At 42.0% G+C, this 23587-nt stretch overlaps 1 protein-coding gene and 1 long non-coding RNA gene across 2 annotated transcripts in view; one reads left to right on the top strand and one right to left on the bottom strand.

Annotated features, from left to right (window-relative positions):
* LOC149450295 (uncharacterized) overlaps positions 1 to 23587 on the top strand; it is a 1099640-nt gene that overhangs the window by 378397 nt on the left and 697656 nt on the right. The window lies entirely within an intron of this gene.
* LOC149450306 (uncharacterized) lies at positions 17491 to 21358 on the bottom strand. The gene has a single exon (XM_089692027.1). It carries the CDS (start codon positions 21180 to 21182, stop codon positions 19890 to 19892), a length of 1293 nt encoding a protein of 430 aa, XP_089548153.1. The 5' UTR covers positions 21183 to 21358; the 3' UTR covers positions 17491 to 19889.

Here is a 23587-nt window from a genome sequence, read left to right as displayed (position 1 = left end):
GTTTCTGTCTGCAGAACTGCCTCTGCTGGATGTTTTTTGAATTTCTCGACATTATGAGTAAACTCTAGTCTAGAGCAACCATTCTCAGCCAAGGTTCTGTGGAACACTTGGGTTCCTCCAGAAGTTGATAGAGGTTCTTTGAGCTGTAGCTGATTAATCCCTCATTTCTTGATTCCTGCATTTTCCTGTAGCCAATGCTACTTGGCAAAACTAGCAACTTGGCATAGTTATCTTGTAACCTGGCTGTAAAGGTGACATTTTAACCATCAATGTAAAGCTGACCATAGACAGTTCGAATCTCGGCCAGTTCAGCAGGAGATTTGAACCATGTATGGGCAGGCAGATGCACCCAAGTTGATCAACCAACTTGGGTACAACCAGCCTGCCGGATTTTCCATGCGATTATTGCTAGCACCCCCCTCCCCCACCGGAAGAACACAACAGCTACACAGGAGGGATTTCCCCCATCAACAATGACTCTGTTAATGGGGGAATTACAAATTTTTTTCCAGCATCCTGTTCTTGCAGGAAACAATATTTAGGACATTATGCTATTAAACATGTCCAGTAAAAAAAATTAAAAAATCAAATTGCGTCATAAATTTAGGCCAAAATGTATTCTGCTCCATGTCTTTGCTAAAAAAAAAATCCCAATACATGTAAAAAAAAATTTCTACTAATAATGGCGACTTTTAGGGGGCTCGTGGTAGACATTCTGACACTGGGGGGGAACTAACTTGGTGTCACTGACATCTCCAGTGACACCAATACAGTGATCAGAGCAAAAAAAAAACAAACACTGTATTAATGACGCTGGGCAGGAAGGGGTTAACATGAGGGGCAATCAAAGGGTTAACTGTGTGCAGGGAGTGTTTTACTAGGGGACGGTGTTTGTGTGCTTCACTGTATCACACTGCTGTGGATGGCTGTGCTGTGCAGTGTGCCCGAGCTGACAGGGAGGAGGACTGTTAATAAACAAAACAGTCTTCCTTCCCATCGATGCTTGGCAGTAATCACTGGGTGCCAGCGGGTAATTACTGGGAGGGACCCAGTGATTGACATCCACAGCCGCGAATGGCGGTGTGGGTAGGGGGCACGTGACTCGCGTGCGCCCCCTACCCAGAAATGCAAAATCACATATACATACGTGATTTTGCACACAGGTGCCGCCCTGTAGCAGTATATCTGCTATAGGGCGGTCCTTAAGCGGTTAATCATTGTTTATCTTTTCTCTTTTGTTGGCTTTGCTCACTACTTGGGTGCCCTCCTACGGTCCACAATGTTTTGTTTTATATACTGTATATTAATAGACAAAGGGGTGGTTGGGAGCGCATAAAGCAAAACAAGCAGCCAGCATAAAAAGGTAAACCTCTGCACCTCTAAAAGACAATATATAATAAATGAATATACGGCGCTAATTGTGATAATCACAACAAACATATAATGACAATAATGAATGATAAACGTATATAGAGTGAGCGCTGCTAGGGGGCAAAGGTGACAATGTGAGGACACCGTCTTATGATGACGTTTATGTTATGAACACCAAAATCAAGGTGACAACTTCTAGGAAGTTCATACAGTCAAATGCATCAATAATCCAGATATTAAGGTGCTCCGTGTTCCGTGTTCCGTGACTCCAGGTGATAAGAACCGGTAACACTATGGACTTACCAGAAGCACATATTTCATGTGCAGAAAAGACATCCAAAAAGGGGGAAGGTCATCTGGGTCTGTTCTAGGGCTGCGGGGGTCCTCAAGCTCAATGTGGACACATGGGATGACACTGCTCACACTGGGGTCACACTCCGCTCATATACCCATCCAGCTCCAAAGATCACAGCATACAGGGACCCTCCAGATCCAGAAAAAGGTTCCACCTTGCAGGGCTCATGAATAACCCAGCCAGAGAGTAGATATGTGCCAATAGTGAAGTATGTTTATTGTAAAGGCAAATATTTTAAATAGAAATCAAAGAACTCACATGTGAAGGTACAGTATATAAAAATGGCCGCCGGCCTCCTCGTAGCCGTGCCCGGTGTGACGTCACTCCGGTGGGCTCCTTCTGACGCGTTTCGTGCACCAGCACGTTGTCAAAGGACAGGGGTCAGAAGGGCAGTGTACTGGGTCTGCTGGGTGGAGGACAGGGGTCAGAAGGGCAGTGTACTGGATCTGCTGGGCAGAGGATAGGGGTCAGAAGGGCAGTGTACTGGATCTGCTGGGTGGAGGACAGGGGTCAGAAGGGCAGTGTACTGGGTCTGCTGGGCGGAGGACAGGGGTCAGAAGGGCAGTGTACTGGATCTGCTGGGCGGAGGACAGGGGTCAGAAGGGCAGTGTACTGGATCTGCTGGGCGGAGGACAGGGGTCAGAAGGGCAGTGTACTGGGTCTGCTGGGCGGAGGACAGGGGTCAGAAGGGCAGTGTACTGGATCTGCTGGGCAGAGGATAGGGGTCAGAAGGGCAGTGTACTGGATCTGCTGGGTAAAGGACAGGGGTCAGAAGGGCAGTGTACTGGAGCCCTCCCCTTCCTTCCATCAGGGTCTACTCCCCAGAGCCCTCCCCTTCCTTCCATCAGGGTCCACTCCCCAGAGTCCCTAATACCTTACATCAGGAGGAGGCGGGGCACTGCCAGCAGGTTTGGAGGGGGAAGCTCCGCCCCTCCTCTAAATGCAGCATGCTCCCAGCACAGAATGATTCTAGGTCACCTGATTGCTGTGATGGCCTTTTATTGGCTATCACAGAGATCAGTCATTGTGAAGCCCACCCCCGTGTTTTCTCTCTCTGAATGTAGAAGAGATACATTTTATCTACCTCTCTCCTTGCAGAGAGAAAAACAAAACAACTGTGTGTAATAAATATTATAAAAACTAATAATTGGAAAAAAAAAAACCTAGATGGAGGTTTGTCAGACCTCGGTCAGTGCCAGGGTTAGTGTTTGGGTCAAGGTCAGGGTCAGTATTATTTTGATCAGGATTTTTTTTCTAAATCAGTGTCAGTGTCAGTTAGTGTCGGTGTGTTTTATGTAGGATAAAAAAAAAGAAAAAAATCAGAATGCGCACTGTTGATTCTGGGCTGTACTACGGGTACAAACAACTAACATACACACATGTGGTATCGCTGCGATCGTCAGGAGCAGGAGAATTTATTTTGGGGTCTTTGGTGATGGGTTATGGAAGAAGCAAGAAATATCCAGCTAAATTAAAAAAAATGATTTATTTTACTATTATCGATAAAAATCAGGAGATATCCATTATCATTTACCATCAAATGAATGAAAGTACAATTTCTCCTGAAATAATTGCGGTATAACCCACCTGGATGCACACAGTAGTAGTGATGATATGTACAGATTCACTAACACATGTCAAAGTTACAAAATTGTGCTTAGGCATTAACATTTGTTTTACCCTTAGGATCAAAGGGGTCAATTGAGCAAGAAGAAGCTAGAAGCTGATTGGCTCCCATGCACAGCTGCACCAGATTCTGAGTGCTCAAGTTTTCATAACCCCCCCCCCCCCATGTGTTCCAGTGACACCTATCTAACCCCAGGTTCACACCCAAGCGGTTTCTGTAGAGTTTTTTTAGAAATGCACAGCAGTCCATTTAACATGACTTCCTATGGGACAGGTTCACATCTCTTTTCTCTTTTTGGAAAGGGTCAGGGACTTTTTTGAAAGCAAAACGTTGCGTTTTTGGTTCTATAGGCTTTAATGGGAACGCTGCAGAAAAGCATGTATTGCGGTTTTGCTGCGTTTTGCGTTTTAAATCTGCCTAGCAACAAGAAAAAAAAAAAACGCGTCAAAAATGCAAAACAACGCAAAACGCAATGCAGAAACACATCAAACACAACCTGCATAGGTGTGACCCTAGACTAAGAGGGGGATTCCTCTGACCTCGGAGAGATTTCCTTGTGTCTCTGTGAACAGGAAATGAAAATATGTAAAAAGAAAACTGAGCGAGGTTCTAACCCTTCCCTACTCTATCAAAACTAAAACAAAGGAAGGCTTTAGATACATTGTAACCAAAGCCTGAAAATGAACGCTTAAAAATACTAAACCGAACACTTCAAGGTTTCAACAAAACTTTAATGAAACATGAAAGATGAAAGTTGGACAATAAAATGTACAATAAAATGTCGGCACACAATAATCAAATCCCAGAACATAAAATGGCACAAAAATAGAGACAAGATAAAATGCATAAAAGTGGAATCTAAAACCTTAAAATGCATGGAATATATAAAACAACACATATAAAAGGGTAAAATGACTTCTCAGTAGAATTCCACAGAGACAACCAACAGGTGGATTTTGCTTTTTTTACCACCCGATGCATTTTTTTTCTCTTGGCTGCATTAGTTTTCTTTTTTTAGGCTTTTCCCCTCTGTTTTCACCTGGTGATCTGGTCTGCAGGGCTGGGACAAGGGGTGGGCAGGGGGGGGGGGGGCGGCTGCCCTGGGCACTGTGATATCATGTGAGGTGGGGGGGCACCAAAAGAAGGTTGGGGGTGGGATTTGTGCAAGTAGGGGAGGTTTTTTTTGTGGGGTGGGGGGGGGGTTGTGCTAGCAGGGATGATTGGGGGGATTTGTGTTAGGATGGGGGATTGGGGAGAATTTTTGCTGGGAGGGGGGAATTAGAGTGGGGGGAGAGGATTTGTGCTCAGAAGTGAAATTTGAGGTGAGGGGTAGAGGATTTGTACTAGGAGTGAGGAATTTTTTTCAGGAATGAGTGGATTTGAGCTGGGGGGGGAGGGGTTGGGGGGGGCACATATTTGTGCTGGGAAGGGGATTTCAGCAAGGAGCAGATTTGTACTGGGAGGAGGGGGAACACTTAGGGGATAAGAAGGCAGATTAGTCCATTTTTTGAGGGGGAGGGGATTTTTGATAACACATAATGCTCATACATCTTGGGGGGGGGGGGCACAATTCAGCATGTTCACCCTGGGCTCTAGATGATCTTGTCCTGGCACTGCTGGTCAGTAACACACCTCCTGTATTAGAGCGCCCCCACTCTGGAGGAAGGAGCACAGGGGGCAGCTTTGGACAGCAGCATTATCTGTCTGGGGGGAGGGGAGTGTTAAATGGACTAGCAGATTTAAATACACTAACAAATTGAAGCCAAACTCCAAGCAGTTACACCAAACATGCTTTCCCTTTTAGGATAAAGTTTTTAAATAAATAAAAGTTGAGTATTGTAATCACCCCTGTCATTGGCAGATGGTTTGTCTCATCCCTATAACCGCTATATCTGGAAGAGAGCTTGTTCCTTTGAAAAACAACAGACATACTGGCAGGATCACCAGATAAAAATAGAGGAAAGAAAGCCTAAAAAATGAAACTAATGCAGCCGTCACATCTAAGAATTGGTAAGCTGCAATGTAATACGTTTGCTTTTGGGTTTAATACGGCTTTGAGGTACAGAATGTCCTTCCCTTATAACCACTTTACAGAATAAAATATTTTCACCTTTCTAGATGACTTATTTATAACAGTGAATAACCATCCAGCATAATCTCTGCTGTTCAGCAGTCAGACGGGTAAAAGGGCCATAAAACCCACTCATGATTAAATCTTCAAAGGGGTTGTAAACCCTTACCTATACCCAGTGCAGTGACTGGCCTCAGGAGATACACAGAGAGGAAACAAATCCTCCTACAGAAGTTGTACCTGTGTATCTGCTGCCTTCTCTTCTCTCTCCGGGCGCTCCATCACTTGATGTATGCGCTGCCGCTCGGCTCCGCCTCCTCACCAGTGATTAGGTGCCAAAACTGTAGCTCAGGAAAGGCACACAGGCAGCCAGTCACCTGCGAGGAGGTGGAGCCGAGCGGCCCCACAAACATCGAGTGAGGGAGCACCCTGAGTGAATGAAGCAGGACAGCTGACCGCCCGGTAAGTGTACCGTGCTGATGGTGCTGCTGCAACCAGGCATGCTGGCTGCAGCAGCATCTAAGCTGGAGCAGGGGTCAGCAAGGTAAGTGTCATTGGGAGGAATAGTGCCCCATCGTTGGTGTCACTGAAACTAATGATGGGGCATTATTCCTCCCACTGACACCAACGATGGAGCACTATTCCTCCCCTGACACCAACGATGGGGCACTATTCCTCCCCCCACTGACACCAATGATGGGACACTATTCCTCCCCCCACTGACACCAACGATGGGGCACTATTCCTCCCCCCACTGACACCAACGATGGGGCACTATTCCTCTCCCCACTGACACCAATGATGGAACACTATTCCTCCCCCCACTGACACCAACGATGGGGCACTATTCCTCTCCCCACTGACACCAATGATGGAACACTATTCCTTCCACCACTGACACCAATGATGGGAACTATCCCCCCCGACACCAATGATGGGCACTATTCCCCCCCACTTACACCAATGACGGGGCACTATTCCTCCCACTGACACCAAAGATGGGACACTATTCCTCCCACCGACACCAAAGACGGGATACTATTCCTCCCACTGACACCAAAGATGGGGCACTATTCCTCCCACTGACACCAAAGATGGGACACTATTCCTCCCACTGACACCAGTGATGGGACACTATTCCTCCCACTGACACCAGTGATGGGGCACTATTCCTCCTACTGATACCAATGATGGGGCACTATTTCTCCCACTGATACCAATGATGGGGCACTATTCCTCCCACTGACACCAATGATAGGTCCATTGCACTGGTGGTGAGAAGGAGTAATATTAGCAGCGGCGGACTGACCATTTGGAAACTCGGGTACTGCCCGAGGGCCTGGGGTCAGCAGAGGGCCCCATGAGATTCCCCTGGTACCTTTTTCCTATGAAAATAGCCTATGCTTTTTTGAGTTTGGGCAAGGACACGGGGGCCCCATGATCCCCTATTGCCCGGGGGCCCCATGAGTTTTCAGTCCGCCCCTGCATGTGAGATTTCTGAGCAGTGCGGTCCGGTTCAGGTGCGGATTACAGGCTACTGACTTCTATAGGAACCGTTTCTAATCCGCACGTGTGTGAACGGGATAAAATCCTGACCTGAACCTTTCCTGAACCTGATGTAAACCTGATCTGAACCGCTGAACAACTACTGTGCCAATTAGCTGTGAATCCTGAGCTTCAATCCGCACCGCACATGTGTGAATCAGCTCTTTATTGGGTCACATCAGGCAGACCCGTATACTACACAGCTGATGGTAGATCTAATGGTTATTGTACAATCAGATTGTATAGTGTGTGGTCAGCCTAATGCTAAATAACCCCCCCCCCCCCAAATCTTGCCTTGTTGGGTGTGGAAGTGATGGAGGACACTCTCCTCGGCTGAGATCTACCAGATCTACCGATTGATCTAATATATTATCTCTACAAACGGTGTGATTATACCATTGTTGTAAGGTGACACTGTGTGGTTAAAAGAGTACGGGAAGAGAATTCAAATTGTAAATGGATGAAAAAATAAGAAGTTATTAATAATAAAAATAAAATGGTATGGGAAAAAATGAAACGGGAAAATGGAAAACAGAGGAAATGAAAAGAAAGGAAAAAAGACATTTGGTTATCAATATTTATAAAATGTGAATAAAAATAGAAATGGTCAAAATGAAAAATAATAATGTAAAATCAAATGTAATTATATATATGTAAAAAATAAAATATATAAAATGTTTTTATATATATATATATATATATATATATATATATATATATATATTAAAAAATATATATACACAAAAAATTATAAAAAATTATAAAATAAAAAAATAAATAAAATTAAAATACATGAAATATATATACATTGGGAAATTAAAAAATAAACTGTAAAATAAAAAAATTACTAAATGTAAAAAATAATCAATGAAATATAAAAATGAAAAATAAAAAATCAGTAAATAAATGAAAAATAAAAATTAACATTAATAAAAATTAATTGAAAATTAAAAAATAAGAATTAAAATAATAAAAAAATATATATATAATTAGATATGTTGCACACAATGGTGTATGCTTGGTGAAATGGCTCATAAATTTAGCTATTGTCATAGGATGTGAAGATCACCTGGCAACAGTGGTATATAAAATAATTATGTGAGTAAAAAATGCAGTATAACCATGGTAACGGTACTGATGATAATCAAATACAGGTGAAACTCAAAAAATTAGAATATCTTGCAAAAGTTAATTTATTTCAGTAATGCAACTTAACCACCTCCCGTCCGGCCGTTGTATATAAGCAGCTGGACAGTGGCAGTGCAGGGTCAGGTGGCAGTTTATAAACGGCCTCCCCGCACCCTGCTTGTGCACGCTCCCTGGGAGCACGCAGCACCACAATCCGGTGCCCGCTGTGTCCTCCGGACACAGTGAAACACCGATCATCGGACGGGACCTCTGTACGAGGGCCCGATCATCTGATCACTGATTGGCCAATCACTGATCACATGCAAAGTAGTAAGCAAGATGTCACTTGTGACATCATTGCTTACTACGTGTGAAATCTGTGAATGATCACAGAGGTCACATGGTACAAGGCTATTCACAACAGCATTGTACCATGTGACCAGCTGTGACCAATCACAGCTCACTCAGTAGTTCTCAATGGCTGCAGGAATGCAGACAGAGAGAAAGAGAAATGATTTCTTTTACATCCTATATGGGTGTAAAAGCAATCAATGTAAAAAAAAAAAAAATCTTCATCACCCCCCACAAGTAGTGCTAGGGAGACAGTATGTAAAAAATAAAAAAAAACATAAATAATAATATAAAATAAAAATGTAAAAAAAAAAAATATTTAAAAATTATACTTTTTGGTTATAAACTAATTTGGCTTATTTTTTTTTTACTAAAAAGATAACGGAATACATTTTGGACAATATTTATTATGAAATATTATTTATTTGCAAATTTTTATAAGAAAAACACTTTTTTTCAAAATTTTTGGACATTTTCATTTACATAGCAAAAAAATAAAAATCCCAGCGGTGAATAAATACCACCAAAATAAAGCTTTATCTGTCTCAAAAAAATGGTAAAAAATTCATATGGGTACAGCGTTGCATGACAGCGCAATTGTCATTCAAAGTATGATAGAGCTGAAAGCTGAAAATTGCCCTGGACAGGAAGGGGGTAAAAGTGTCCGGACTGGAAGTGGTTAAAAGGTGAAATTAGTATATGAGATAGACTCATTACATGCAAAGCAAGATAGTTCAAGCCGTGGTTTGTCATCATTGTGATGATTATGGCTTACAGCTCATGAAAACCCCAAATCCACAATCTCAGAAAATGAGAATATTCCATGCAATCAATAAAACACGGATTGTACATAGAACAATATCGGACCTCTGAAAAGTAGAAGCTGCATATGTACTCAGTACTTGGTTTGGGCCCCTTTTGCAGCAATTACTGCCTCAATGCGGCGTGGCATGGAAGCTATCAGCCTGTGGCACTGCTGAGGTGTTATGGAAGACCAGGATGCTTCAATAGCGGCCTTCAGCTCTTCTGCATTGTTCGGTCTCATGTCTCTCATCTTTCTCTTGGCAATGCCCCATAGATTCTCTCTGGGGTTCAGGTCAGGCGAGTTTGCTGGCCAATCAAGCACAGTAATGCCACGGTCATTGAACCAGGTTTTGGTGCTTTTGGCAGTGTAGGCGGTGCCAAGTCCTGCTGGAAAATGAAGTCAGCATCCCCATAAAGCTTGTCTGTGGAAGGAAGCATGAAGTGCACCAAAATCTCCTGATAGACGGCTGCATTGATCCTGGACTTAATGAAGCACAGTGGACCAACACCAGCAGATGACATGGCTCCCCAAATCAACATAGACTGTGGAAACTTCACACTGGACTTCAAGCATCTTGCAGTGTGTGCTTCTCCATTCTTCCTCCATACTTGGGGTCCTTGGGCCTCTCCATTCTTCCTCCATACTCGGGGTCCTTGGTTTCCAAATGAGATGCAAAAGTTGCTCTGATCAGAAAAGAGGACTTTGGACCACTGAGCAACAGACCAGGTCTGTTTTTCTTTAGCCCAGGTAAGACGCTTCTGACGATGTTTGTTAGTCAGGAGCGGCTTGACAAGAGGAATACGACATTTGAAGCCCATATCCAGGATCCGTCTGTGTGTGGTGGCTCTTGATGCACTGACTCCAGCCTCAGTCCACTACTTGTGAAAGTCCCCAACACTTTTGAATGGCCTTTCCCTGACAATCCTCTCCAGACTGCGGTCATCCCTGCTGCTTGTGCACCTTTTTCTTCCACACTTTTCACTTCCACATAACTTTCTATTAATGTGCTTTGATACGGCACTTTGGGAACATCCAACTTCTTTTGCAATTACCTTTTGAGGCTTTCCCTCCTTATGGAGGGTGTCAGTGATGGTGTCAGGTCAGCAGTCCTTCCCATGATTGTGATTCCTACTGAACCAGACTGAGAGACCATTTCTAGGCTCAGGAACCCTTTGCAGGTGTTATGGCTTAATTATCTGATTAGAGTGGGACACTTTGAGCCGAGAATATTCCACCTTTTCACAATATTCTCATTTTCTGAGATTGTGCATTTGGGGTTTTCATGAGCTGTAAGCCATAATCATCACAATGATGACAAATCACGGCTTGAACTATCTTGCTTTGCATGTAATGAGTCTATCTCATATATTAGTTTCACATTTTAAGTTGCATTACTGAAATAAATGAACTTTTGCACGATATTCTAATTTTTCTTGTTTCACCTGTAGAATAACGACAATATTACAAATATAAAAAGAAAACTAAAAGTATTATTATAATACAGGATTTATGGCGCCAACAGTTTGCTCAGCGCTTTACAATATAACGGGAGACAAAACAGCAACAATACAGTTTAATACAAGAGGGATAGGAGGGCCCTGCTCCTTGGATCTTACAATCTAGGAGGGAGGGGCTAGTGGTACAAAAGGTAGTAACTGTGGGGGATGGACTGGTTGGAAAACTGAAAGATTCCAGTATTAGCTGAGGGCAGGATAGGCTTCCCTGAAGAGATAAGTTTTCAGAGATTGCCTAAAAGTGAGCAGAGTAGGTTATTGTTAATGTTAATGTTTTGAATTTTATCCGTTGGGCAATGGGAAGCCAGTGGAGGGATTGGCAGAGAGCGGTGGAGGACACTGAGTGGAGACCAGTGGAGGGATTGGCAGAGAGGGGTGGAGGACACTGAGTGGAAGCCAGTGGAGGGATTGGCAGAGAGGGGTGGAGGACACTGAGTGGAGGTCAGTGGAGGGATTGGCAGAGAGCGGTGGAGGACACTGAGTGGAGACCAGTGGAGGGATTGGCAGAGAGGGGTGGAGGACACTGAGTGGAAGCCAGTGGAGGGATTGGCAGAGAGGGGTGGAGGACACTGAGTGGAGGCCAGTGGAGGGATTGGCAGAGAGGGGTGGAGGACACTGAGTGGAGGTCAGTGGAGGGACTGGCAGAGAGGGGATAGCCTGCGATGAGGTCGGCCAATGAGGAGGGAGTTACAATAGTCAAGGCAAGATATAACAAGGGAGTGAATAAGTTGCTTAGTGGTTTCCGAGGTTAGGAACAGTCGTATCTTGGAGATGTTGTGCAGGTGAAGTCTCCAAGATTTGGACAGTGATTGGATTTGGGGCTGAAAGGACAGATGGGAGTCCAGGATTACACCTAGTACCCTGGCATGAGGGGAGGGACTGATGGTTGTGTTACTGATCTTGATGGAGAAGTCAGTGGGGGTGGTGGGGGCTGGGGGGAATGCTAAGAGCTCAGTTTTGGAAAGATTGAGTTTGAGGAAGTGGAGTGACATCCATGCCGATATGTCACTTAGTAGGTTAGTAATGCGAGAGGAGACTGAAGGGGTGAGGTGAGGGGTAGAAAGATAGATTTGTGTGTCATCAGCATAGAGATGGTACTTAAAGCCATGGGAGTTTATCAAGTGACCAAGAGAGGAGGTGTAGATGAAGAGAAGGGGTCCAAGGACAGAACCTTGAGGGACCCCTACAGAAAGAGGGAGTGAAGAGGAGGAGGCAGCAGCGTTATAGGTAACACTGAAGGAGCGCTGCGATAGGTAGGAGGAGAACCAGGAGAAAGCAGAGTCTCTGAGACCAAGAGAGTGGAGTTTTTTTAGGAGGGGATGGTCAACCGTATCAAAAGCCACAGAGAGGTCAAGTAGTAAGAGTACGGAGTAGTGGTCATTGGTTGGGATGAGTACGGAGTAGTGGCCATTGGTTGGGATGAGTACGGAGTAGTGGCCATTGGTTTTAGCAGTTAGTAGATCATTAGTGAGGTTTAGTAGGGCAGTTTCAGTGGAGTGGAGTGAGCGAAAGCCAGACTGTAAAGGGTCAAGAAGGTTGTTGTCGGTGAGGTGGGAGCTCAGGCGATTGTAGACTAAGTGTTCTAGGAGTTTAGAGGTAAATGGCAGCAGGGAGTTGGGTCTTAAGTTGTTCAGGTTGGTGGGGTCCATGGAGGGCTTTTTAAGTATGGGAGTGATGTGCGCATGCTTTAGAGGGGAGGGGAAGGCACCAATAGAGAGGGAAAGATTGAAGATGTGAGTGAGGGAGCATAGGATGGAAGAGGAGGATGACCGTAGTAGTTGTGAGGGGACAGGATCCAGGGGGCAGGTAGTGAGACGGGCTTCTGAGAAAATCTTAGTGACCTCTTTAGGAGTAGCAAGGTCAAAAGTGATAAGTTTTGAGGGAGGTTTAGTATAAGGTATGCTAAGTGGGATGGATGTCTGTGCAGTGGCGATGCCCCTACGAATTGCGTCAATCTTGTTTTTGAAATGATTTGCAGTCTCATGAGCAGTGAGTGAGGTACTGAGTGGGGGTGTAGGTGGAGAAAGTAGAGCGTTAAAAGTAGAGAAGAGAAGACGAGGACTGGATGACAAGGTATTAATAAGGTAATAATATATATATAAATGTAGGTACAGGGAATGGAATTATTAATTATTTATGAAGCAGCGGGGGGATGATGCATAGATATGATCACGATGTTGTGGTAGGGGGACCATATAATCTGGGACGGAGTTGGGAAAATTCAAAAACTTCAAAAAATAATAATTAGAAAAATTAGAATATAAATACAAAATTATAAATAAAAAATTATTAGACCTGTTAGACCAGCTGATTTTTCTTGTACTTTTCCCTTACGTTCCTGCAGACTCTGGACTCTTTTCTCCGTCTTCTCTGTCTCTGTCATCAGTTTCTGCAGAACGTTTCTCAGTTTCTGTTTCTTCTTCTCAGAAGCCTCATCCAGAGTCTCCACCTTGTGTCCCTGGTGTTCTCCAGCCAGCCTGCAGGACACACAGATACAGGCGTCATCTGCAGCACAGTAATATTCAAGAAGTTTCCTATGGATGGCACATTTTCTGTTCTCCATGGAAGTGGTGGGGTCAGTTAGGACATGTTCTGGTGACTTGCTGTGGATTCTCAGGTGATTATCACACAGAGAAGTTTCACACAACAGACAGGATCTAACAGCGGGTACAGGATAGTGAATGCAGTAAGTACAGAAGATTCCAGTCTTCTTCTCATCTGGCTGAGTAGACCGGAAGGTCTCCACTATGTTACATAGTGTGATGTTCCTGTGCAATGCAGGCCGATCCTGGAACTCTTCTCTGCACTGAGGACAGGAATAACCTCCAGACCCCTCCTGTGTATCCAACGATCGATCAATACAGACCCGGCAGAAGTTGTGTCCACATCTCAGCATTACAGGATCGGTATAAATGTTCAGACAGATGGAACAGTCCAGCTCCTCTCTCAGATCAGCAGACGCCATCGCTGACAGCAGAAGAGAGAAATGAAAGTGAAAGTCTCCGACACGGAAAATCTAAAGGTCGTCTCACATTTCTCAGCACAGGGCGGGGCTGAGCTGGTGTTGCAGTTTTATCTTCAGGAAGTTTGCGGATAAAGCAAATGTTTATAAATTAAAGGGATATATTCCGACATTTGTGAACTGATCTCTGTTTTTTTTTTATACGTTGTTTTGATTATAAATAGTAAATTGTATCTGCAGACAAGACATAAAACTGGGTTATATACCGCAGCGTGAAATGCTATTGGCAGGTTTCTGTTTGTTGTATTTTGTGGTTAAGGCTGAGTTCACACACAAACGCACAGGAATCGCTGCATTTCCCCACCACATAGCAATCCCACTGTGTTCATGCCATCTGCTGCAGGTGTCAATTAAAAGTTAACAACGCCCCAAAAGCAGGTGGCAGAACATATTGCATTTGCTTGAATCAGATCGCATGCGTATGAACATCCTTCCGATCCGAATCCAGCGTGGTAAAAAAAAGGTGCCTGCACTTCTCCATGTGGATGTGGTGCGATATGAGCCATACAAAATGATGGGCTCAAATTGCCCCGCACAGAATTGCATGTGATTTGCACAGGAATGTGGTGCGATTCCTGGGTGAATATCATACGATGTGGTGAATCACATCAGTGTGAACCCGGCCTCAGAGAAAATCATTTGCAAAGTTAATAGAAACCCGTCTTGAGCAATATATGGACGGTGTTACTGGTGACCTTCTTTTAGAAACTTTTGGTGAGAATATTCAATCAAAAATACTTGTTCTAAAAAAGTGTTGGAGTCAGAAAGCTGCATGACAGCCAGAAGACTAATACAGTCATGGCCGAAATTGTTGGCACCCTTGATATTTCTCCAGGAAATCATGTATTTCTCACGAAACGTATTGCATTAACACATGTTTTGCTATACACATGTTTATTCCCTTTGTGTGTATTGGGACAAAACAAAAAAAGGGAGGAAAGAAAGCAAATTCGACATAATGTCACACAAACCTCCAAAAATGGGCTGGACAAAAGTATTGGCACCCTTTCACAACTGCGGATAAATAAGAATGTTACAAGCATGTGATGCTCCTGTAAACTCACCTGGGGCAAGTAACAGGTGTGGGCAATATAGAAATCACACCTGAAAGCAGATAAAAAGGAGAGACGTTCACTTAACCTTTGCATTGTGTGTCTGTCTGTGCCACACTAAGCATGGACAACAGAAAGAGGAGACGAGAACTGTCTGAGGACCTGAGAACCAAAATTGTGGCAAAATATCAACAATCTCAAGGTTACAAGTCCATCTCCAGAGAACTAGATTTGCCTTTGTCCACAGTGCGCAACATTATCAAGAAGTTTGCAACCCATGGCACTGTAGCTAATCTCCCTGGTCGTGGACGGATGAGGAAAATTGATGAAAGATTGCAACGCAGAATAGTCCGGATGGTGGATAAGCAGCCCCAAACATGTTCCAAAGACATTCAAGCTGTCCTGCAGGCTCAGGGAGCATCAGTGTCAGCGCGAACTATCCGTCGACATTTAAATGAAATGAAACGCTATGGCAGGAGACCCAGGAGGACCCCACTGCTGACACAGAGACATAAAAAAGCAAGACTACAGTTTGCCAAAATGTACTTGAGTAAGCCAAAAGCCTTCTGGGAAAACGTCTTGTGGACAGATGAGACCAAGATAGAGCTTTTCGGTAAAGCACATCATTCTACTGTTTACCGAAAACGGAATGAGGCCTACAAAGAACAAAACACAGTACCTACGGTAAAATATGGTGGAGGTTCAATGATGTTTTGGGGTTGTTTTGCTGCCTCTGGCACTGGGTGCCTTGACTGTGTGCAAGGCATCATGAAATCTGAGGATTACCAAAGGATTTTGGGTCGCACTGTAGGGCCCAGTGTCAGAAAGCTGGGTTTGCGTCCAAGATCCTGGGTCTTCCAGCAGGACAATGACCCCAAACATACGTCAAAAAGCACTCAGAAATGGATGGCAAAGAAGCGCTGGAGAGTTCTGAAGTGGCCAGCAATGAGCCCAGATCTAAATCCCATTGAACACCTGTGGAGAGATCTTAAAATTGCTGTTGGGAAAAGGTGTCCTTCCAATAAGAGAGACCTGGAGCTGTTTGCAAAGGAAGAGTGGTCCAAAATTCCGGGTGAGAGGTGTCAGAAGCTTATTGATGGTTATAGGAAGCGACTGATTTCAGTTATGTTTTCCAAAGGGTGTGCAACCAAATATTAAGTTAAGGGTGCCAATACTTTTGTCCAGCCCATTTTTGGGGTTTTGTGTGACATTATGTCATATTTGCTTTTCTGCCTCTGTTTTATATTTGTTCCAATACATACAAAGGGAATAAACATGTGTATAGCAAAACATGTGTTAATGCAATACCTTTTTTGTGTGAAATACTTGATTTTCAGGAAAAATATCAAGGGTGCCAACAATTTCGGCCATGACTGTATGTGAATGTTAGAGGTCCTCAATGGCAGCTTTCTGCTTCTCTTTAAGACCTGGTTCACACTAATGTGGTGCGTGAAATGCAGCGAATTCTGTACGTTTCCCGCACCGCATTGCAATCACATGTCATCCATGTGATCTGGTGCGGGTGTTATGTAAAATTATTGGCACCCCGAAACAGATCGCAAAATACAGAGTGATTGCCAGAAATCGGATCACATGGGTGTGAACCATGCGATGTGAATCAGGTGCTGGAAAAAAGGGTCCGCACAGACATTGCATGTGATATGCAGAGGAATGGGGGAGGGGGGCTCCGCCTGGAAAAGTATGAAGCCCGAAGTTGTGCTTTAACAATGCTGCCAATGGGTTTCTATGCTGTGATGCCTGTAATAACTTTAATAACCCTCCAAGTTATTTTGCCCCCCTCTTTTGGAGCCCCTCAAATTATACAAAGGGTTTTGACTCCTGACAAACTCCGATCTAAATAAAATTTTAAAACCCCAACATTGCACAAAATAAAAAATTCACAGAAAAAGGGGGAATAGTAAAATAAAGACACTATAGATAAACCCTTCCGTGCCATGGCCAAAACCAACAACACCCAAAATGTCTATTTAGATGAATAAAGTATCTGCCACTTAACTGCTATAATAAAAACACATTAAATAAGCGCAACTACAGTATGTGAAGACCACGGACAACCAAAATCCTCAACTTATACAGCACTAGTGATCAATGAAAAAATACAGTATATACAGTTGTGTTCAAAATAATATCAGTCAGACATCACTAACCGGATCAATCACTGTTTTTGGTAGAAATTATATTTCTAAATGGCAAATAATTTACTAGCAGGTGTAGTAGAGTAATAGAAATCCAACAGACCCAACAGTCATGACATGCATGCTGCTGATTCTGTGTCATTGAATCACTCATTGAAAGGGGCGTGTTCAAAATAATAGCAGTGTGGAGTTCTATTAGTGAGGTCATTCATTCTTTGAAAAACAGGTGGCAATTATTGCCCTTATTTAAGGAAGGAAGGCAGCAAATGTTGGACATGCTGGTTACAGTGCATTTCTCTCTGAAATTCTGAGAAAAATGGGTCGTTCCAGACATTGTTCAGAAGAACAGCGTACCTTGATTAAAAAGTTGATTGGTGAGGGGAAAACATATAAAGAAGTACAGAAAATGATCGGCTGTGTTAAATATCGTGACACTTATATTATTTAAGTGTCTGTCTTTAGGCGTTTGAGGTAAAGTGTTCTAGTGCCAGGCTGACTTAAAACAGTGTGACTTTTATTTAATGCACACTTGGCATCAAAAATGAATACAAAAGATAAAATAAAATACAGAGTAAAATATAACAAAAGTTGTAGATTATGGAAAAAGAAATAAGCTTTGGAGAAATGTCTAATCTCTTGTCTGTTCTATGACAAGTGTTTCAGTCTCGGCAAGGAAGACAACAGGTGTATCAAGGCTTTGCAGGCGTTACCAGGAGACAAATATGTCAGTGCGTGTCAGCTGTATAATGTCTTGATGTATGAGTGTGAGTGAGTGTATGTGACTCTCTATCTCTAAGGCACATATTATATATATTTTACCAGACCAACCCACTAAACAGTTATTTCCTAATTCAGTGTGAGCTAAATAAGTAAAACCCTTATTTGTGCTTCTTCTAAACATATACTCTTAGTGTCCATATATGTAAACCTTCTAAACTATACTTAGTATGACGTTATTTGAAAACCTCTTAGAAGACAGAAATATATGATACTGTCATCTGATATAATGGCTTCACATATCTTTAGAAAGGATAATGGTCACATAAATGCATAGATATAACCAACAATAATTGATACTAAACTTATCACACACTATTCCTAACTAATAAATTGATTATATGAAATAATTATCCAACTAACTATATTATGGATTAGACATGATTTTCTTTATAAAAGACATATCCTTTCTTTGTTCTACTGCATACCAATATCTTTTTACATTCCAATTGCTATTCTTAAAACTAAGCTTATGACCTGCTGACCTCTTAGACATGAATATACCATGGTTCATCTTTAACACCTGTTTTCCAAAGCTTCATTCACACGTGAAGTTAAAATTACTTCTAAATGACTTTTGCTGTCATTTTGAAAGATATGAGACGTCTGTTTTAAGCTACATAATTTCTACAATATTCCCCCTAAATATAATTTATCATATAATATTATATATACATTCATACTTCATTCATGGCCCAACTATACACGCTCTGAATCAGTTGTTCCAGATGCACCATTTTCTATAACCAGGTCAGTTAGGTCAGAGGTAACCTTCCTTCTAATAATACCTGACAGGATTTTTTCACCTTCTTTCATTTGTTTCTTAATCAATTTGTAAAATTGTTTCATTCTAATCATAATACAGATTTGAAATAAAATACATAAAATCATAATAATAAATATAATAATTAATGGGTGTAATAATATATTTCCAACAGCTGCTGTTACTGAAGTTTTTCCCCACATTGATACAGTATTTTTAAATTTTGACCACCATGAACGACCTGAAAATTCAGACCAATCATGTTCTATCTCTAGTAGATTTCCTTGTTCATGCTTAAATATTATTTCTGCTTTCTGAAGTTCTTCAGACAAAGCAATTAATAATCCCTTATCCTTTTGTATGATCTCTGCCCATTCCTTCCATGGAAACTCATCTACTTGAGATATATTATATTGTATAGGTAGAACACTCACATTTTTCGTAAGTATATTAGTTAAATTTACTCTAATTTCATTTAAACTAATTCCTGTAAGATCTCCTTCTATACAATACAAGCCTCGACTCAGGATATCTGTATGTGTGCAGGATAGGAAGAAAGCTTTCACTGTTTCAGTGTCTGTCATGACTTGAAAACAGACTTTCCTCTTTCCTACAACAGTGACTAGGTCAAGTGAAGTTTTTACTTTTTCTATTCTTGCTGTACATAATGAATGATTATGAAAACAAGAGTGAAAAATACTTTTGTCCTGATTAGGCAAACATATTACTTTTGATTGAAAATGTAAACAAGAAGATAAATCTAATTGTTCTGGTTCAGATGTATTAGTATCCAAAGCAAAATCTACAAATTGTAATTGATAATATAACAACTGGGTATTACTAACTGGCAATCCTAAGACTGTAACTGGAATTAACATTTGTTCTTTCCCAGCAATGGGAATCATTGAGGTACCAAAGCATTCATGTTGATTACATCCTACCCATTTATTTACCCATAAATCTGTATGATTTTTTGCAAATACATATTCATTAGGTAAACTTTGCAAAAGACTTAGAGGAGTTATGCCACTTTGGAATGCTTGTGCAATTATTTTAAAATTGGTAGAATACTCTGTCTGTATTTCTAGACATGTTCTGGCTATGTGGGAATGTTGTTCTCTGTCCATTAAATTCAAAGTAACATCTTGTAAGTGGACTACAGCTGGGCCTATAACCGTAGCTGTCTTCATTAACATATTTTCTAATATTTGATTTACATTTCTTTGAACTTTAATACTTTTACTACCCACTAAGCCCGCTGTTTCCAGATCAGACTGTAATGTATTAATATCCATACTATTGGTAATACTTCCAATTGTACCAATTCCACCTAAAATTCCTTCTATGATACCTCATTTATTCCTATTGTTATTTTTATTATTAGCTCCAAACCATTTATCCATACCCAATTCCATATTAATTAAGTATTGTTGACATTGAGGATACTTTGATGAAATTTTCCATTCAGAAACATTAAATTTCCAAAGTATAATCACAAAATGTCCTTCTCTTAAGAGATGTCTGGGTTGGAAATGATTAATTTGAAATGGACTAGAAGGAATAAATTTTTCATCAGTACACTTAATGTTCTTAGGAGATGAAATTATAACATTTGCAGTATCACATTTCATTGGATTATTTTCTAATGATATGCAACATTCATATATGCCTCTGTCATTAAGATTTGGACTACTGTGTTGATAAATAAAGTTATTATTAGTCCAATCTACATTTCCAAGATTACTCTTACGAATTATATTAGTAGAGCTATGGAAAAGACTGCCCAAAAATTCACCATTTCTTTTCCAAGTTAATAGGGAATTTTGAGGTAAATATATTTGTGTAGTACATATCAAATTTAAATCATCCTTTCCTTCAATAATTTTAACAGCTTGAGGGGATACTTTTATATCTGGAATAATCAAGTCTACAATTGAAATAGTCACTCTCACATTAACGTGAGCTGAACCTCTTGTTATTTGAAAATCCCATACTCTAATTACATCTCCTTCTTCATCTCCTGTAATCTTTAAGTGTTCAGGATCCATAAACTGTAAATAATATTGGGTCAAAAACCAAATATCTGTTTTGGATCCTCCTACAGAAGAAGAACCTACTCTATCTCCAGTTACATCGCCAGTCCAAATTGTAGACTCATTTCCTTTTAAAACTATGGACCAGAATCCCATCTCAGTTAAATTACATTCATATGTACCAGTTTTATTATTATGTACATATGATCCTTGCATTTTTGTAAACTTTGTTTTAGATTCTATTCTAGCTTGTATTTCAATAGAGTTACTATGAAGAAAATAAAACTGCATACAGCAAGTAGCTCCATGACCTATACAAGCAAGTCCATACAAGTCTACGGCTGTGTCAATGTCACTGTATCTTGGAAAATGTCTCTTGTTTCTGGATAAAGGCAATTCTCTTTTATGCAGGGTCTCAGACTTGTTCTTCTCTGCTGGGCTGGAAAAAGTCATATAAGTTTTTAGGAATAAAAATGTCATTAATGAGAAAAGGAGTCCTGTGATGACGAATTTTCTCCTTTTAATGTTCTTTCTTTCTTTCCACTTTTCTGATGTTGTCAGTATTTCTTTTTGGAGTTTGATGTTCCTCCATATTTGATTATCAGATGTCATTTCTGCAAAAGAAATGCAGTATCATTATCTTGGCATAAACAGCTTGCATTGATCAGTGTGAACCCATATTTTTTGTTGTCTCCGTGCATTTTTAACAGAATTGAGAGGTCTTTGGACTTGTATCATTACACCACGTGTGTCCAAAATTTCAAAAGGACCTTCCCAATTACTTTGCCACGGCCAACTTTTTCTAAATGTTTTAATCATGACTTGTCCACCTTTCTCAAATTTTGAGGAGTGTGGAGGGATCATTTTCTGCATGTGAGTAGCTGCATATGGCAAAATGGCATTTAGATTGTCTTGCAACATCTGTAACCATTTGGTTTTCTCAATTGCTTCTTTCTGCGGAGTTGACAAAAAACACGGTTCATGTGGAAAAACAAGCGGCATTTTTCTACCTGTCATCAGTTCAAATGGACTGTATTGTGTAGATGAAGATGTTGTACTTCTGATACTCATCAGAACAAAAGGCACGGCATCTACCCATGTATGTCCTTTGTCTAACAACATTTTAGCAATTCTGGATTTGATAGTCCTGTTCATTCTTTCCACAATACCTGCAGATTGCGGATGGTATGGAACATGAAATCTTTGCTGGATTCCCAAAATTTTACACATTGCCTGCATTACTTTACCTGTGAAATGAGTTCCACGATCTGAACTGATATCAATTGGGATCCCCCAAGTAGGAAAAACATGATTAATTAACATTCTTGCAGTTGTTAGTGCATCGTCTGTGCGTACAGGTAAAATCTCAACCCATTTTGAGAAAACATCAACAATTATGAGAGCATATTTGAAACCATTTTTTCCTGTTGGTAATGGTCCTATATAGTCAAGTTGTAATGTGGACCATGGACCATTAGCTGGAGGAGTTCTTTGTAAAGGAGGTTTCTGTCCTTTTGGCCTGGGGTTCACTTGAGCACAAATAAGACAAGATTGAATTACATTGTCTGCAGTCTCATCCATTTTTTCCCAGAAAAATTTCTCTTTGAGAATCTCTAACAATCTCTGCTTACCTACATGGCCTAAACTTTCATGATTGTATTTTGTGAACTCCACTTGTAAATGTTTTGGTATGACAGGACGCAGAACCCCGTTACAGTCATGAAACAAAATCTTGTTTTCAAAAACAAAGGAAGATTCTGTATCAACCTGAGAAGCAGAAAGGGACGGGTCCTTTTTCTGTTCTTCTGCAAATGAGGGGATCTGTGTATCTGTTTTTCTGACTGTGTTTACTGAAACTACTTCTGTCAGGAATCAAGGAATGACCAGAAAGGTGTGGACTGACACAGGGAAACGCAGGTTTCAGGTATAGTATAATACAGGTTATTAGCCACCCAGATATATATATAAACGCACAGTGAGCAAACTAACCTTCCACTAATCTTAGGAGGTGCAGGAACACAGGCGTAGTCAGGGCTGGAGAGGTGGAATGGTCAGGCCGGCCGTAGGGTTCTGTAACGACTGCCTGGTGGTACCTCTAGCGGTCCTCAGGGCAGGATTCCCCAGGGCGCGGAGTCTAAGTCCCAGTCTGCTATTCACCAGGGCCCCTGATGGTGGGGATGGACTTGGAGCAGACAGGAACCAGGTCGCGGCCCCTGAGTACACCTGCTAGTGATAGAGGGATCCGCCAGAGGTATGTGCAGGTACGGCTGGATCCGTGCAGGATGGATGGATGGCAGAGTAGTGAGCGTGGTCAGACGGGCCAAGTCAGCAACGTGCGGGTAGCAAGGTATCAAAGGAGCAGGCAGAGGATGGTCAAGGTCACAAGCCGGGTTCTGTAACTCACAGACAGCGCAGTACAGAGGATCAGGCAGAAGGATGGTCAGGGATAAGCCAGTAGTCAGAACAGGAGACGGTCAACAGGAATCAGGATCAGGCAGGGTCGGCAACAAGGTATCTTCTCACAGGAACTAGGAACAGGATACAGGGGCTCATGGGGAAACATACACCAAGGCGCAGAGCACAGGCCTGGTCATGCCTTATATACACACCTTTCTGTAATCAGCCCCAGGTTTGGCTGATTGTGAGCTTCTGGCTGCTAAGAGCACCCGCTGGTCAGCTCTGGTACTGCAGCCCACACGGCAGGAGAGTCCCACCACCAGTGCTGAGAGCACCCGCTGGTCAGCTCTGGTACTGCAGCCCACACGGCAGGAGAGTCCCACCACCAGTGCTGAGAGCACCCGCTGGTCAGCTCTGGTACTGCAGCCCACACGGCAGGAGAGTCCCACCACCAGTGCTGAATCCATTCCTGACAACTTCAGATGGAGTCTCTGACTGTTCATTAACAGCTGCTTCTTTTGCTAATGTGTCAGCTATCATATTTCCTATGCTCAGTTCATCATTGTCTTTCCTATGCGCTGGTACTTTAACAATTGCATAGGCACAAGGGTTTATCCCTG

The sequence above is a fragment of the Staurois parvus genome, unplaced genomic scaffold (genome assembly GCF_062004578.1).
Source record: "Staurois parvus isolate SC_StPar_1 unplaced genomic scaffold, SC_StPar_1.0 ptg000575l, whole genome shotgun sequence".
NCBI lineage: Eukaryota > Metazoa > Chordata > Amphibia > Anura > Ranidae > Staurois > Staurois parvus.
This window is presented reverse-complemented; position numbering and strand designations above follow the sequence as displayed.

Bases quoted from the DNA above. Each gene is read 5' to 3' on its own strand.
- LOC149450306 (XM_089692027.1), bottom strand. From the start codon at position 21,182: ATGACATCTGATAATCAAATATGGAGGAACATCAAACTCCAAAAAGAA.